The sequence below is a fragment of the Ahaetulla prasina genome, chromosome 8 (assembly GCF_028640845.1).
Source record: "Ahaetulla prasina isolate Xishuangbanna chromosome 8, ASM2864084v1, whole genome shotgun sequence".
NCBI lineage: Eukaryota > Metazoa > Chordata > Lepidosauria > Squamata > Colubridae > Ahaetulla > Ahaetulla prasina.
Genome location: NC_080546.1, coordinates 57,693,903 through 57,711,411, shown reverse-complemented (window position 1 = coordinate 57,711,411; position 17,509 = coordinate 57,693,903). Strand labels below are relative to the sequence as shown.

Genomic DNA, 17,509 nt, shown 5'->3' with positions numbered 1-17,509 from the left:
AATACAAAGGCCATTGGCAGTGTCCTTAAATCTAGAAAACAAGCTTCATTATTTAAAATAGTTAACATTTTTAGACTCAAGACTCACTGTTCACTTATAAAATTTAAAGGAGGCTTGATTGTATGGCACTTATCTAAGGACTTTGGGGACTTCCTTTTCATAGATTAAAAAAATATAGCTGAATTAAAAATTATAACAAGGACTTCAAAGAATACTATATTATTATGTAACAATATGTAGAAAGATTGGCAGTAAAATTTTACCAAACAGCATTGTCATTTACTTTGAAAAACTAAAGTTAATAACAAGTAGAAATACTGTGGTAGATTATGCTGCATCTTCACTGGATATCTTTTTTTCCCCCAACCTGTTATTGTGACTTTGCATAGCAAGTCACATAAGTATTTTGTTTCTTGGGGTATTTTTTCCCATTGAGCTCCTGTTCATTAAAAAGTATTTCCTTACTGATTTTTATCACTGTAATCAAAATGAGAACTGTTGAAAAGTGAAAACCTTAATTTTGTTTTTGGTGAATGTCCTCATGCCTAACAATTTTATAGATAACCCAGTAAAAAATGTTGAATATAAGAAAAGCTAAAGGGAAACAGGCTCTGGATAAGGTATCAATTTTCTTGGCCCGATCAATGAATACCTTCCTCATTTCTTCAGGAGTAAGGGATGCAGACTGAACTGGATTATTGGATCCTTTTGGAACCACTCCATCCTTTGCTTGTATACATGGTGGGTTCATTCCATAGCCTGTGAAATTGAACCGATTGTCCCTTATATCATCATCCTGTTAAAGAAAGAAAGAAAGAATTAGAATTCTTGAACCTAAATATTTTTTCTTTTTTTCTTTTTCTAAATAATATAAATGAGGAAAGATGGTATCCCGTATAAAAATAAAGCTACTGAAAACAAAGACATTGCTGTTGCAAAGTATAGGAAATGTCTTTAAATATTAGCTTGAAGATTTGTTGCTGCTTGACTCTTTAATTTTGAAATAGAGTTCTTCTGTCTTTTTTTCCATTCCCTGTCCTGTTATCTCTTACTCTTACTTATCCTCTTGCTTTTATCATTTCCCCTATTTCTCTTTTGCTTCTTTTCATGTGCAGTAACTCCTTTCCCTTACTCTATCATCAACCTACTTTTGGTTTCCCTTTTTTTCTGCAAGAAAAACATACATCTGCCTGTGAACATACGTGAGTGATTTTGTTTGTGAGAAATAATGTTTACTATCAGCAGGAAGTTAATAATATAATTTCTGGAATATAAAGTCAGCCCATACTGTATATACTGTAAATTAGTATACAAGTTTGTCACATATAAAAATGGGTGGTGTACTCATATGACATGAGCTTCTCCTTTCAAATCTGTTAATATAGTATTGAAGAAGATCCATACTGCTTAGAACAGGAGTGACCAATCTTGGCAACTTTAACACTTGTGGACATCAACTCCCAGAATTCACTAGCTAGTCATGCTGACTGGGAAATTCTGGGAGTTGAAGTCCACAACTCTTAGAGTTGCCAGGATTGGACACCCTGGTTTAGAATATGACTATGCTTTTGAATTATGTGCCACGATGTAAAATTTATAACTCTCTAAAGAAGTACAGGTTTATTCAGCATGGGGCATAGAAGAAAGGATGACAACATCGGAAAAATATGATACACTGTATTTTTTGGAGTATAAAACATACTGGAGTATAAGATGCACCTTAGTTTTTGGGGAGGAAAATAATGGGGGAGGAATTGGGAATACCCTACTGGGTATTCATCTGGCTAGTCCCAGCACATTAGTTCGCTCGCTGGTTTTGAGGTTGGGGCTGGTGGGGCATCAGTTTCAGCACATTAGTTTGCTCGCTGGTTTTGAGGTTGGGGCTGATTGAAGCTGGGCTTCTATATCACAACTGATTGTTGGAGGGAGCAGCAATTAGAAAAGCAGGCAAAGCACGGAAGATCACTTCTCTTGCGTTGGGGCTGAAAAACAGCTTCAAAAGCACAGCTTATCCTTGGAGGGAGCTCCAGTGACTAAAGCAGGCAAAGCATGGAAGGGGTAAGAGAAGGCAGCAGCTGTTCCAGGTAGCCATTTTGAGCACTGCGTGGGGTTACATTCGAGTATTACACACATCCAAATTTTCAGCCTGTTTTAGGAGGGAAAAAGTGTGTCTTGTACTCTGAAAAATATGGTATGTGCAATCTTGGATCAAAAATAAGTATTTGCTTTCTGATTAAAAACTGGCCCTTTATTAATGACATAGAATGTGTGGTCAAAATTTCATGATGTATTTAAAATTGCACTAAATTATTTTCTCCATTATTAATATAATTTTAATACATTTTTTCTTTTTTGTTGTACTCTTTTTCAGTCTCTTTTTGTGTATTAAAGCAATAAAAAATAAAATATGTGTGTCAAATGCAGACATTTTTAAAAAAAGAATCTCAATTGTTGGTGTCAGAGCCAATAAGATGAATATTGGACATTGCCCAAGATTTTCTATAACTTTATACTATTTTTAATGTCCATTCTTCCTTTGTGAGATAGAATTATCTTAAATTCAGAGATATTTTCCTTTCAAGAGATGGTATCTATTGCCACAGTGAAATGGATAGCAAACAAATTTAATAAATAAAAATGGTATTTAAACAAAATTTATAGTATCTATAGAATGTGGTAAAAGAGTGAAGATGTTGGCTTGGACAGTATGTTGATGCTCTGTCTACTTTGGATGTGTACCTTCCATATAGTACACATAAAAAACCACCAGAGCTTCAGTTGCATAGTTGAGGCCAGCAATGTGAGACTTTTTACTATATTTTGTAGATATTTTACCATATTTTGTAGATATATTTGGCTACTTTCTTGCCTCAATTTCTGCAGCTTTTCCCCCAGCTTTATCTTGTTTCCATTTTGATCCAAGTTCTATGATTCAAAAAATATAAATTAACTTCTATCTATTAAATAACTGTTTTTTAAAAGTCTGTTTTCCTTAATTATTACTAACTGCAAGGTACCACTTTGGTGGGAAGATAACAGCATTCCATGTGCTTTGGCATATAGCCATGCTGGCCACATGACCACGAAAATTGTCTTCAGACAACACTAGCAGCCTCGGCCAAGAAGCAAAGATGAGCATCATGCCCTAGAGTCAGACACGACTGACAGGGAAATATTTTATTAAAACTTTAGAAGGGTATCATGTATCCACCTAAACTTAGCTGTACAGTTAAAGGGAAAACTGTAGAGTTTATGTGCTGCTTCACTGGAGAAGGATCAATCTAAATGCTTGATTTGGACTACTAGTCTATTTAGTATGTTATTAATTTGTATTTATTCATGAGATTTTTTTATTTTGGCAACTACAGAGATAACCTTTGAGAAGTTAGCAAAAATGTTAATTCAGGCAGAGAAAGGAAGAAAATGTTAGAATTTTTTTTGAAAGTGACTCTAAACTGGCCTGCCTCCAAGGGCTGATATGTTACTTGAACATTAAATGTGGGGAAAATACCTTGGAATGTGAATATGACCTCTCAGTGTGATGTGGCTACAAAGAAAAAGGTAAATACTATTGTACTGAAGGCCTGGAGAATGCAATAAGACACTTTAAATTTTTGGGTAAAGGATGCCATAGGAAGACATGCTCTCTTCTTTATTCCAGAATGCAAAATACATGATAGTTTATATTTAAATAAGGAAGCCAGATTCCATTGGGCATTAGAAAAAACATTAATGTATTTGTCAATGGAACTAATTAACCAGAGAGGTGGTAGGCTTCCTTTCACTGAATGTGTTCAAAAAAAGCTAAAATAACCATCTGTGGGAGACATTTAAATTTAGATTCCTGCACTGAGTAGAACATGATCACCTAATGCCCACTTCAGACTTTATGATTGTGATTCTAGTTAATGATGGGCCAATTTACATTTTAATTTTGGCAAGTCATCACATCAGATAATTTGTCATGCTATTTCTTCATGACATATGTTATGTTCTTAAAAAGCCACTGTTTTTAGAAGATTTTTGCATATACAGTATGTATATCAATGAATTATCCACAAGTGAGCTTGATTAAAAATGTTTTACATCAAACAGTCAAATGAATACAGCCATGTAGAAAATTGCTTTGAAAACCTGCAGATGGAGCCAAACCAATTCATAAAAACTGCGAAAACTTAATATAGCAGTTCACAAGTGTGGCCCATGGCAACAAGCAAACAAAATGTTTTTATGGATTTGCTGCAACTACTGAAGAGAAGGAAATTTAAAGTGAGCATAACCCTAATAGTTAAGAGTGCAGTATTGCAGGCTACTTCTGCTGAGTGCGGCTGCCTGCAATTTGGCAGTTCAAATTTCACCAGGTTCAAGGTTGCCTCAGCCTTCCATCCTTCCGAGGTGGGTAAAATGAGGACCCAGATTGTTGGGAGAAATATGCTGACTCTGTAAACCACTTAGAGAGGGCGGTAAAGCACTGTACAGTGGTATATAAGTCTAAGTGCCATTGCTATTGCTAATAATTGTATGTGTTATTTTATTTTTTATTTTTGGTTTAGTAATTTTTTTATACTATCTAGAGTTATGTTATTTGAATTGGGCTGAAATATAAATCTTTTGAATGGATGGATCAGTGGACAGATGGATAGACAGATAAACAGACAGATAATTTTGTATGGGTTACTAACAAATAGATATGAATCAGACATATAAAATGAGAAATGGAATGCTTATTATATAACTGAAAGTTGTTTTTCTTTTAAAACATGGTGAAGGATTCTTTTATTGTACATCACAAGAACATTAAAGACAATAATTTAAAGTAATAGAATAGTATTAATTAATGTGAACAATAAATGCTTAGTCTAAAAAGAATATTGATATTATCATCATCTGCAATTGGCTGCCCCACCAGATAGGCATAGCACTCTTGGTATATAGTAATATAGTATACTGCTATATTATGTAGATAAGCATCATTTCCCCAAAAGATTTAGGTATTCTGTATCAAATTTGAAGTCATTACTTAGCATTATCATTTTTATTACTCACAATTGTCTCTTAAGTATAGTTAGCCCAATAATAATTCCATTGTTGTTTCTACAATTGGAAGTATATAGCTAGACTTATCTAGACTTAATTGCTAAGCATGTCAGTGTCAGGCCTGGAAACCATACTAGACTTTAGGTTTCCAGATGCTGCCACATTTTTTCCCCTGAGGGGAAGAAGGGGGGCTGAGGGGTATGGTAACATTCTTCAAGCAGTCAAGGTCGGATGGTGTTCACATCTGCAGGAAGAGTGGCGAGAAGATATTCGAATGAACTGGGAGAACGTGGGACCATGTGACCATCAAAGGGGTCAGGGGGGTGGGACTCTTGGGGTTTGTATAACTGGGAAAAGAATCCGGAAGTTCAGTTTCGGAATTTCACTCATCGTATGCCAGTTTCCTCATGCTAGTAAAGAACTCTGAAAAAACAATGGCTTCTGAGTTTTTTTTATGCAGAAGAGGTTTTTCTGGAACCTTGACATTATTCCAAAACTCCTAACTTTCTTTTGCTAACGGTACCCTCTCCTCCGCTCAGAGGGGGCCCGTTAGGGGGGTGCTGGGCCCCAGCCTCCGCAACCTCCACAGCGGTGCAAAGACCCAGCGAAGATGGAAGAGCAGCAAGCTGAAACCGTGGAAGTAGCACAGAAGCTTGAATCTAACGATTTAGTTGAAATCACCTACTTTCCATCGGAAGATATGACTCAAAAACCCGAAGTGGTAGAGCCTGCTTGTCAGCTTGGAGCACGGCCCAAAGACTCGATTCATGGGTAAGCTGTCGTTCGGGAGAAGACATTTCCCCGGGGCGGAATGGAGAGCCCCCTCCCTCTTCTCAACCTCACTGGAGGACAGTAAAACCCGGAGAATCGGGAGAGTCACTGGATTGGGACCTGAGAAACCCCCTGAAATCCCAGTCCCTATTAGACCTCCCTGAAACTTTTGAGCGTTTGGAAGTGAGGCCTCGTATAAGCTCAGCTCACCCACCTCGAGAGCCTTTAGCTCAGCCTAAATTCACCTTCCCTCCCACCAGAGAGGGAGAAATTACTGAAGCTCAAAGCCGTTCCGATGAACGCAGGAGGACCTCCCTTCCCTCCTTCAGACGGCAGGGAGTTCAGGCAGCACCAGGGACTTGGGGTGAATCGCAACTCCCGCCTCCAATTGACTTTTCCCGCGAACAGAGGCCTACGCTGCCTCCAGCTGCTTCTATTCCTCCTGGTTGGGCATTTTATCCTGGACAAGGGTGGATCCAGTACCAATGGCAACCAGCCAGTTCAGCACCTTTCTTTCCTGGGGGCCCCAGGCCGAGTTTTGCCTCGTCAGCTGAAGCATTTCAAGGACTTCCTTCTCCGCAGCCAGGGGGAATTCCACCCCCCTTCACAACTCAGCAACCAGTTACAACAGCAACGGCCGTCCCCCAAATCCCTCTTCAACCGCAAGCAGGCCAGCTAAACCCACCTGCACCCTCTCACCCAGCCCCTCCCCCTTTCAAACCAACCTTTGATGGGAATCCACACCACCTGGCTACTTTCTCAGCAGAATTGAGGCTTACGTTGAACAATATAGACATCAATACCCATCAGAAAGAAGCCTAATCAACGCCATCTCGGATGGTATGAACGTGGGGCTAGCCTCAGAATGGATAGCTCAACTACACAATGAACGTGCACCAGAACTAAACGATGTTCACTGATTCATGGCACTGCTTCGCAACCGGTTTCAAGATGATGACCTAATTGCAAAATGTGAAACCACCTTAAAAACGATGAAGCAAGGTAACAAACCTCTAAAACAATTTGTATGGGATTTCAGAAGGGTTGCTGGCAATCTTAGACATTGGCCAGATCGCATCGTCCTCCACTACTTCAAAGAGGCGATTGATCAAAACATCAGAAAAGCCTGCTCCACCAGAGGAATCCCAGAACAACTAAATGACTGGTACAACGTGTCCATCGCTCTGGACAGAGAATTCAACCCCCTCCAAAGCCAATCACCAACTACAACTCCACAACGACCACCTACAAGACCTTCCCTCTTAAGACCAACCACACCCTCCATCTTTCAGCCTTCAACAATAATCAAATGCTACCGTTGTGGAAAACTAGGACATCGGGCGTCAGTTTGCCTAGCCCCAACGCCCCTCCCACAGTATCGCCCACCAACTGCTACCCAACCACGCAGACCCCCTCAAAGGAATCCGAATACCAGTCGCTTTGCGAGACAAGCCATAAACCTCCCTACTGATCTTCCGTCATCTGATTCACCTCCTGATGACTCAAACCAAGCAGAAAACGACCCAATGGTGAGTGCACCCATTCCTCCATTTGCTATCAAAGTAAATTTAGTAATTCCAGGGGAAGGGGCCAAAAAGATTTAGATTTAGATTAGATGCCTAATTTCAACCTCTACGGTCGCCCAACTCCGTATAAAAACATTTCCCTTGAAACACCCAATTAAATTCCACCAAGTAGATGGAACCTTGATTGGTGGCGTTCCAGCGACCCAAATCACACAACTGGTTCGCTTAGAAATTGGAGCCCATCATGAACTTATAAGATTCATAGTAATTCCGAAGATGTCAGAATCCATCATCCTGGGTTTAGCTTGGCTGGACAAATGAACCCACAATCAAATGGGAGGATGGATTCAGGAAAATTATATGGACTTTCAGACCCTTAGACCCAATTCCCCCTATCCAAAATGACCACCAGAGGGAACCAACAACCACCATATCCAATCCATCTCCTAATGAACCACGCATCCCTAAAGCATACATGGATTTATCAGACGTTTTTAGCGAGGATGAATGTAACCTCTTACCCCCCCACCGACAAACTGATTGCACAATTGAATTGCACCCAGGGGCAAAATTACCAAAACCCAAAATGTATTCAATGACACCAGCCAAAATGTCTGAACTAAGAAAATACATTGACACTAACCTAGCCAGAGGGTTCATTGAACCAGCAAAATCACCTGTAGCTGCGCCCGTGCTATTCAAACAAAAGAAAGATGGTTCGCTTAGATTGTGTATTGACTTCAAAAATATCAATGCAATTTGCATACAAAACACATACCCTTTACCACTTATGCACGATTTGTTGAACCACTTATCAAAAGGCAAAATTTTCACCAGATTGGATTTAAGGGAAGCCTATTACCGGGTCCGCATCAAGGAAGGTGATGAATGGAAAACAGCTTTCAACTGCCCCTTGGGTAGTTTCCAATACTGTGTCATGCCTTTTGGCCTCCAAGGGGCTCCAGCTGTTTTTATGCAACTAATTAATGAAACCCTGCACCCCCATCTCTACAATGGGGTTCTTGTCTACTTAGATGATATTCTTATCTACACAAACAATATAGAAGAACACATCAAATTGGTCAGACAAGTCCTTAAAAAGCTCCTAGCGGCCAAGCTATATGTCAAACTTTCCAAATGCGAATTCCATAAGGAATCCCTAGGTTACCGGATATCAAACAAAGGTATCGAAATGGACCCAGGAAAAGTAAAAGCGGTGTTGGATTGGCAACCGCCACGCACACGTAAGCAACTTCAAAGTTTCTTGGGATTCACGAATTTTTACCACAAATTCATTCCTTCTTTTGCAGAAGTAGCTCTACCATTAACAGAATTGCTAAAAACTGGGCCATTACCTGCCAAACCCAAACCTACCCAACCCCTACCTTGGACAATGGACTGCCAATGTTCCTTTGAACACCTGAAACGCCTATTCTCCATGGAACCAATTCTTCAACACCCAGATCCAAATAAACCTTTTGTGCTCCAAGCTGATGCAAGTGATGTAGCAATAGCCGCTGTCTTACTACAACGGAATACCGACAACAATCTAATGCCCTGTGCGTACATGTCTAAAAAACTGACGGACACTGAACGCAGATGGGCAGTTTGGGAAAAGGAAGCCTTTGCAGTGCGCTGGGCAATCCTTTCCTGGAGACACTTCCTTGAAGGGGGAAAAGAACCATTCGAGGTGTGGACCGACCACAAAAACCTCGAATACTTAAAAACCCCTCGAAAGCTTTCTCCCAAACAAGTTCGATGGGCTCAGTTTTTCAAACGGTTCCATTTCACCCTCAAATACATCCCCGGCGACCAAAATCTACTGGCTGACGCCCTATCTAGGAAACCACAATTTGACAGCCAATGCGAAGAGGTAATACATGTGATGATTCCCGATAGCGAACCGGCCAGCCAAGCACTTACTCGACCGCGATCACGCCATAGTACTAACATCCCACCAAATAAACTACTAGCGGAATTAAAATCAGCACTCACTGACGATGCTTGGTTTAAAGAAAACTTGCCACACCTCACCTTAAGGGATGGGATACCCTGGAAAGGAACCAAGATTTATGTACCCGTCGCTATGCGGCTGCCTATACTACAGAGAAGCCATGACTCTCGCCTAGGAGGTCACTTTGGATTTTTAAAGACTCTCCACTTGGCTAGAAGACAATTCTGGTGGCCAAAAATGAAATCAGATGTCGAAGACTATGTCCGGAGCTGTGCTACCTGCGCCACCATGAAGTCCAGACCAGGGAAACCCCCTGGACTCCTACAACCCGTAGCCGAACCCACCAGACCCTGGGAACAGATTGCCATGGATTTTATTGTTGAACTCCCATCTAGTGGGGGAAACACAGTGATATGGACCGTAGTGGACTTGTTCTCTAAACAGGCCCACTTCACTGCGTGCAGCGGATTGCCATCGGCGAGAAAATTAGCAAAGCTCTTTGTCAAACACATCTACAGACTGCATGGAGTTCCTAAAAGGATAATATCCGACAGGGGTGTTCAATTCACAGCCAAGTTCTGGAGGGAGTTCCTACGGTCCATTGGGTCATCTCAAGGACTTAGTTCTGGATTCCATCCGGAGACCAATGGAGCGGCTGAAAAATTGAACTCGATGGTGGAACAATACATACGGTGTTATGTAAATTACCAACAAGAAAACTGGTCAGATTTGTTACCATTTGCAGAGGTCGCATATAATAATGCTGTACACAGCAGCACGGGATTAACCCCTTTTCAAGTAACCACCGGCATGGACTTCGTTCCAATGCCTGAACTCCCTGTGCAACCCCCCACTTCCGTTTCCCTAACGGACTGGATGAATTCATTGAAAAAAGGTTGGGAAAATACAAAAAAGGCCTTGGCTGTGACAGCTCGGAATTACAAAGCCCAAGCTGACAAACACCGTTCCCTTTCAACCCCTTTTCGCATTGGACATAAAGTCTTTTATCTACTAAGTATCTGAGGTTGAGAATACCCAGCAGAAAATTCGGTCCAAAATTTTGGGTCCTTTCCCCATTGTAAAATTATTAATCCGTTACTGTCCAACTCAAGCTCCCTCGAATGTTGGGAAAATACACCGGTATTCCATACCAGCTTATTAAAACCTGCTAGACAGTCTGGTCTGAGACCTCAACCAGCCGCTCCCCCACCACCCTTGATAATCCAAGGTGAAACCCACTATGAAATCAAGAAAATCCCTGACTCTAGACTATACAGAGGTCAATTACAATATTTAGTCCACTGGAAGGGATATCCATTATCTGAATCTACTTGGGTCAAAAGTTGGAAAGTAAATGCTGACAATTTGATTAAACAATTTCACGACACTTTCCCTGACAAACCTAAAAACCTCTTGGAGAGGGAGGGGGTAGAAGGAAGTGTACACCATTGACACTCTTCTTTATCAACTCTTTGTTTTCTTTCCTAGGATATAGCTTCTTTTCCAAGGGGGGACGCCTGTCAGGCCTGGAAACCATACTAGACTTTAGGTTTCCAGACGCTGCCACATTTTTTCCCCTGAGGGGAAGAAGGGGGGCTGAGGGGTATGGTAACATTCTTCAAGCGGTCAAGGTCAGATGGTGTTCACATCTGCAGGAAAAGTGGCAAGAAGATATTCGAATGAACTGGGAGAACGTGGGACCATGTGACCATCAAAGAGGTCAGGAGGGTGGGACTCTTGGGGTTTGTATAACTGGGAAAAGAATCCGGAAGTTCAGTTTTGGAATTTCACTCATCGTATGCCAGTTTCCTCATGCTAGTAAAGAACTCTGAAAAAACAATGGCTTCTGAGTTTTTTTTATGCAGAAGAGGTTTTTCTGGAACCTTAACAGTCAGGCTTATGGAATAGAATGGAATGGAAAAGACCAATATATTCTGGAGACTGAAATACCTTTGCCAAAAAAAGATGATAGTAAAACACAAGTTTTTTTTTAATTTGGGAGCATCCTGAAGTATCTGCTTGAGTAATATTTAAGGTAAGGGTATCAGGATAGGGCGGCAATGCAGTGGGAGTTAAAATGGTGGACTTGTTGGCTGGAAAACGGTTCAGGTTCAAAACCCGAGCACCACAGAACCTGGGCAGCTTCCATCCTCAGTCACCCCAGCTCCTGCCGACCTAGCAGTTCGAAAGCAGAAAAATGTGAGTGGATAAATAGGTACCACTTTGGTGGAAAGGTAACAACAGTCTGGGACAGCATTGGCTCAAAGGCCATGAAACAGAGATGAGCACTGCCCCCTATAGCTGGCAATGACTAGTGGAGTAAAATCCATAGGGACTCCTTTATCTTTTATCTGGGATAGGGTAGAATTGGTGAAAATGTTAAATCACAACCACATTCACATTTGAGAGAGGCACATGTTGTAAAAATGAAGAATAGTATAAATGAGTCAGGCCATATTAAATCATTCTGATTTAAATGATTAAATGATTTAATATATATAATGTGTTGAGTACGTTTCTGCACGTTACATAGAAATGGATCTGGAGGAACTGGTTTAGTCACTGCAATAGCTGAACTATTGGGGCTGGACAAAATATAATTCTTTAAAAAGACTGTCAATGTGTAATTGTAGCATAGTAAAATATAATATTAAGAAACTACAGATATTCATTCAAAACAGCTGTTTAAATAAGCCAACAATCCATAAATATTAAACAGCCTTTTATTGGTATGATTTAATATTTAATGTAGTGTAAATCCAGTATTGTATGTGTGAAAAGAAAATGGGCTTAACTGTGTTACCTCAAATATGGAGTAATGCAATATGCAGCATAGATAATCTGCACCCATGACATGTAAAGACTCAGAAAGAAAAATATGCCTTAGAATTTCAAAGAAGCAACATCCACACATAGTCATTGGTGCAGCTTTATTCTGGCACTTTATATTGTAATCCAGATATAATCCTTGTTTCTTCTGACATTCCTATTATAAGACTGTATAATGTCTGCAGGGGTCTGCAGAAATCTCATAGTTATTTAATACATCAGTGATATTTAATATACTTCCTTATATTAAGGTGCTTATGACAGAATCAGAAAAAAACCTTTAAGTATTCACCCTTCATTACTGCCTGAATATATTTTGCCCCCACTTGCCCTAAAATCAACCTTGGCATTTATAATTCCCATGGATACCTTGCCTTCTGCTATTCTATTGTATGTTGTCAAAAACACACAGACAAATCTTCAGTTTATTGCATCACTGTTTAAAATTAATTTTGAAGTATAAAAAATAGTTTTGACCCTTATAATATGCCTCACATTTTTAGCATCTATTTGACATGAAAAAACTCCTCTTGCTTCCCACCCACATAAAAAGAAAACTGCATTATAAGTTCCTTTTTCTCTTCATTTAAAAATTTTCTGTTCATTTAATGAATTATTAATCATTTTTTTCCATAGAATAGTTGTAGGAAATAATGATAAGATAGCTCAAATCATGTATTTCCATAACAAATCAATCTTTTAGTATTTTGAGGAAATTAAACTTTGTAGAAACCTCTACATGATTCTTTAAATTCTTTTAAACCCTTATTTTGAAGACATCACAAAATTTTTGAATTACATATGCTTTGTGTCAGCCAAATACAAAATGTCATTCTAGAGCAATACATTATTTTACAAGTCACTTTACAACAATATCTCATTGTTATAAAACTGTCAGAATTTTCTTGCTGCTTATATTTCTGTAATCTTTGCTTGTCATATTTACCTTATTCTTCTTTCTCTTTCGGTGAAATCTTAACAATTCTTTATGTTGTCTTGACACAAAATTTACAGCTGCATATTCCAGAAGTGCCGAGAACACAAAAAGCAAGCAAACGGCCATCCAGATGTCAATAGCCTTGACATATGATACCTATAGATAGTACAGAGTAGAACAGTGCTGGTATAAAATCATAGGATGTCAAGGGAAGAAAATGTGTCTCCTCAAATCATAGTAAAGAGTGAACTACAACAAAGGAATAAAAGAGGAAAATATGTATGTCCTACAAGCTACATTATTAGAAAGGTGTTTTAGTGTCAAAACAGTATCTTAAGACTTTATCTTTATGACATTCCATGTTAGGCAAAAATATGCTAGATCACCTGAAGTAATCATCACAGGTTATTCATAGTGAAAGGCAGAAAAGTTTGACTCAAATTACTGAATGTTTGGTATTCCATTTATGATGCTTTATGGCTTGCATCATTCTACAAAAATTACTAGGTAAATAAATCAGATTGACATAACTGCCACAATTTGTTTTCTGTAAAATGAAATAAAATAATCTGGTTTGTTTTCACTTTTTTAAAATAATAACTTACTTTTCTTATTGCTATAGATATGTGATGGCTTGACTAATGCTACTTGTCAATAATAGCCATGATTACAGAAAGAAATGTAGAACCCTATTACAAAAATAAAGTAGTAATCTGTAAAGCCTGCCTTATTTAGAAATACACAGTATATATCTTGTAAGATGCAATGTCATAGTTATATTTCTATATCCAATTAACTTTAATATTTATAATATAAGAAGAACAGTTTTAACAGTTACTGTATATATGAGAGAAAATTCTCTATAGTCAATCAAAATGAAAACTTTCAGGGTTCACCTTTGGGAGTGAAGCTCGTGATCCTGAACTCTGGGTTGTCATAGTGAGTACAGTTGTTATACCTAGAGCCACTCTAGCTGGAGCGGCATCCATGTTGATCCAAAATGATACCCATGATAGTATGACAATCAGGAGACTGGGAATATACATTTGAATGAGATAATATCCCATCTGCCTTTCAAGATGGAATCGAACTTCAATGCAGGTAAACTTTCCTGGTTATAACAGAGAACAAATTTTAGAGGAACCAGTTTTATTCCATTTTCAGCTGCCAATGAATAATGTCAATTACTTTTTGTTTGTAATGTATTACAACATCCCTCACTAATTGTTCATATATGTGTTCTTTTATTTATTGTAACTGTACCCTACAACTACTGTAGTTTTCATTCAAGTTCCTGGAAATAAGAGCATTTAATGATCTACTTGTGAATTCCAGTCTATGTGATTAAAAAAAATCTTGTGTGGAATAGTACAAACAAATTGCATGGTTTTAATAATCAAACTCTTTGTAAGCAACTTGAGTACAGCTGAATTCTCCTCAGTGCCCAAGGTTATGAGGCAGAAAATCCTGTAAGGCTTTCCAGGATGAATCCAGATTTAATTTTACTTTAGGGAACCCATGGCTCACTGGATTATCTTTTCAGAGATATTTCCTTATCAGATTCCTCAATTTCTTCAACAATGACAGAATTTCCTTGAAAAAATTGACAGCATCTTCCTTGAAAATAACCCATTTTGAATATTTTGTATTGTATCAGAAACTGTTTTAAGATAATTTCAGTGTCATAAAATGTTTTATAAAATCTGCTGAATTTCAATGCCACAGGAATTATAGGTATTGAATTTTGGACACATTCTGTAAGTTAACTGATTTGAGGTACTTTGGATCAAAAGAAGTCTCATTATGTACAGTTTTGTCAGGGGTGGGTTCTAAATTTTTTTACTACCGGTTCTGTGGGTGTGGCGGGGGGAGACGACTGAGTGGGCATGGCCAACTTGACATCACTCACACGCTCAGTCACATGAACCCCCCAAATCATGCCCACCAAAATGGTGGCTAAAATTTTTGGGACTTTTTGACACTTTTTTTGGCACTCCGGCCCCATATCCAGGATGGGACATGGTGGGGTGGCAGTGGTCATCTCAGCTTTCCCTCCATTGCCCTTCCTGGCTGAAAAGCACCCCTTCTCACCTCTGATGGGCCTTCCCTGTGGTTGCAGCTGGAGCAGGCAGGCCAGGGGCGATGGCAACGGCAGAGTCCGGCACTTGGGGAGGGCAAGGTTAGCACGCTCCCATCTCACCCTGCCCTGCATGGCCTCTGCCAGCACAGCTGCAGCCCAGGAGAGCCAAGGAACTGCGGGGAGCCTCCTGCGTATTGCACACCCCCTCCCAGCCTTCGTCTGCGCCTCTGCGCCATTTTCAGGTGCCCAGCTTACTAGGCTGCCCCCGTCCCTGTCGTGGCTCCAATGGTGGTGGCTTTGGGAGATGCTGGCAGCAGGGAGGCACAGGCCAAGGCTGTGAGGTGTGTGTGTGTAACACAAGGGAGCTTCCCCACAGTTCCTTGGCTCGTCTGGGCTGCAGCTGAGTCCTCTGCCCTGAACTGGCAGACGGAGGCACCCCTCCCCAGCCAGATCTTTCTGGATTTGACTTGGTGGAAAGCACAGCTCATGGCTGCTACATTTCACTGTGCTGGACAAGCGAAGAGGAAGAAACAGCCAGTGGAGAGCATAGAGCTGCTCCAGTCCATGTGTTCTCCAGGTCAGTGACTTTTCTCTCCTTCGTTACTCTTTATGGGAAAGCATTTGGTGCAGCACAGCGAAATTTAACAGCCTGAGCCATGCTTTCCCCTAAGCGATGTGGGTGGCAGAAGGAAACAGGAGCTCTTCTCTGCATAGAGCTTTTCGGATGAGACTTGGAGGAAAGCACGGCTCAGGGCTGTTAAATTTCCACCAACCGCTAGTGCAGGGTGCCGAAAAGACCTCTGGTCGCTGCTGCCATCTTTGCACATGTGCAGCTTTCTTCTCACTGGCTGAAGGACTTTTCAGCACCCTGTGGCCAGGCCACTGAGAGGCTTCTTGGACGCATCAGGTGGGCAAGCAAGCAGTGACCAGGGAACCGGTTCGGGGGTTAGGGTACCCTTACTACCGGTTTGGAGAACTAGTCCCTAAAGTTACTACCTATTCAGTAGAACTGGGCAGAACCGGTAGAACCCACCACTGAGTTTTGTTCTGTTAAATGTTACAGAGAGTTTTATAGTATAATCTATAGAAAATATCCATTTAAATAACTTTGAAGCAAATAGAATTTAATTTAAGAGATTTATTATAATCTTCTAAATAGATAATTAAAGATGGAGTTACTTCAGTAATAACATTAATAATAACAATTGGCTGTCTAAAACTCACTCTGCTTCTTTGTAGGGCTGATGCCAACAACAAACAAAAGGAATGCAGAAGTATGTGCAAAATGCAACAATAATTGTTTCTTTGAAAATTGGAGGTAATCAACATGTTACTATTCCTACTTATTACACTGTGATCATTTTCTTTAATGAACAGTGGCAGAAGCACAGCTGCTCCCAGTGGTCATAAAGATGCTTGATTTCCTGTTTTGATAAATATCCAGCAGCATTCCAGATGTAAAACATTTATATGTGAAAAATAAGCCAAAAAACATAGGGGAGCAGCAGCAGAATCTTTATTTTATCATAATGACATAGGAAGGTTTTTTCCTGAATCAGCGATCTCTAATTTTTTAATATCAGTAACAATATCAATATTTATGTTCTCTTTTATAATCCTGAAATTGGAGGTAGCAAATTAAAATAAAATTAGTCTAATGAAACCAATCATATATTTGAAACTAAGGACAAAACCCTTCAAAATATTATAAAAAAGGACTCTCAGGTACAGTGTTTTTTCTAAATTTCTCTACACTCAGGCAAATAGTCTAAATTCTACAATTTTCCCAGAAAAAAAAATATATATACCTTGACTTTATTTCTGTCACTGTACTGGATTTCTAGTATTTTGTGGCTGATGTTATTACCTATTCAATTGCCACTCCATGTTGAAGTTAAGATGTGTGTTATGAAACTCTTCTCCTAGATATAAATATTCCTTGGCCCAAGAATCATTACTACTCTATGATTAACTACACATTGAATATATTCTTGGAGAACAAAGAGTTACAATGTTCTTTCAATTGTCAAAACACTGAGTAGTTTTCCCACCTGTATTGTAGTGTTTTGTGCAGTAACAAAGATCTTTATCTTCTTTCAACAAAAACTGTGGCAAAGTGAGTCCTTCAGCTACTTGTACAGCACCATTTTCTTGCCATTCAAATACAAGATCATTCATTGTATAACCAACTAGGAAAGGAAGTAAAAATATGTTGAACTGAAATTAACACACATTTAATGACAATGTTTTCTCCAATTCAACAGTGCAGGATGAAATATAAAAAACAATACTGTTGTCAAATAAAAATCTCTGTATGGAGATTTTACAGTACCCTTCCCTTGGAGTGGAGTGGGAATGAAGATTTTACAGTATAT

At 39.5% G+C, this 17,509-nt stretch overlaps 1 protein-coding gene across 1 annotated transcript in view; it reads right to left on the bottom strand.

The window, feature by feature from the left end:
• Window positions 1-514: 514 nt before the first annotated feature.
• Window positions 515-17,509, bottom strand: part of GLRA3 (glycine receptor alpha 3) — a gene marked incomplete at its 5' end in the record, with an annotated part of 67,132 nt that continues 50,137 nt past the window's right edge. Inside the window, 4 exons of the mRNA XM_058193801.1 lie at window positions 515-796; window positions 13,064-13,210; window positions 13,951-14,165; window positions 17,186-17,323. Of these exons, the coding sequence (XP_058049784.1) occupies window positions 515-796; window positions 13,064-13,210; window positions 13,951-14,165; window positions 17,186-17,323 (782 nt within the window). The remainder of the gene's footprint in view (window positions 797-13,063; window positions 13,211-13,950; window positions 14,166-17,185; window positions 17,324-17,509) is intronic.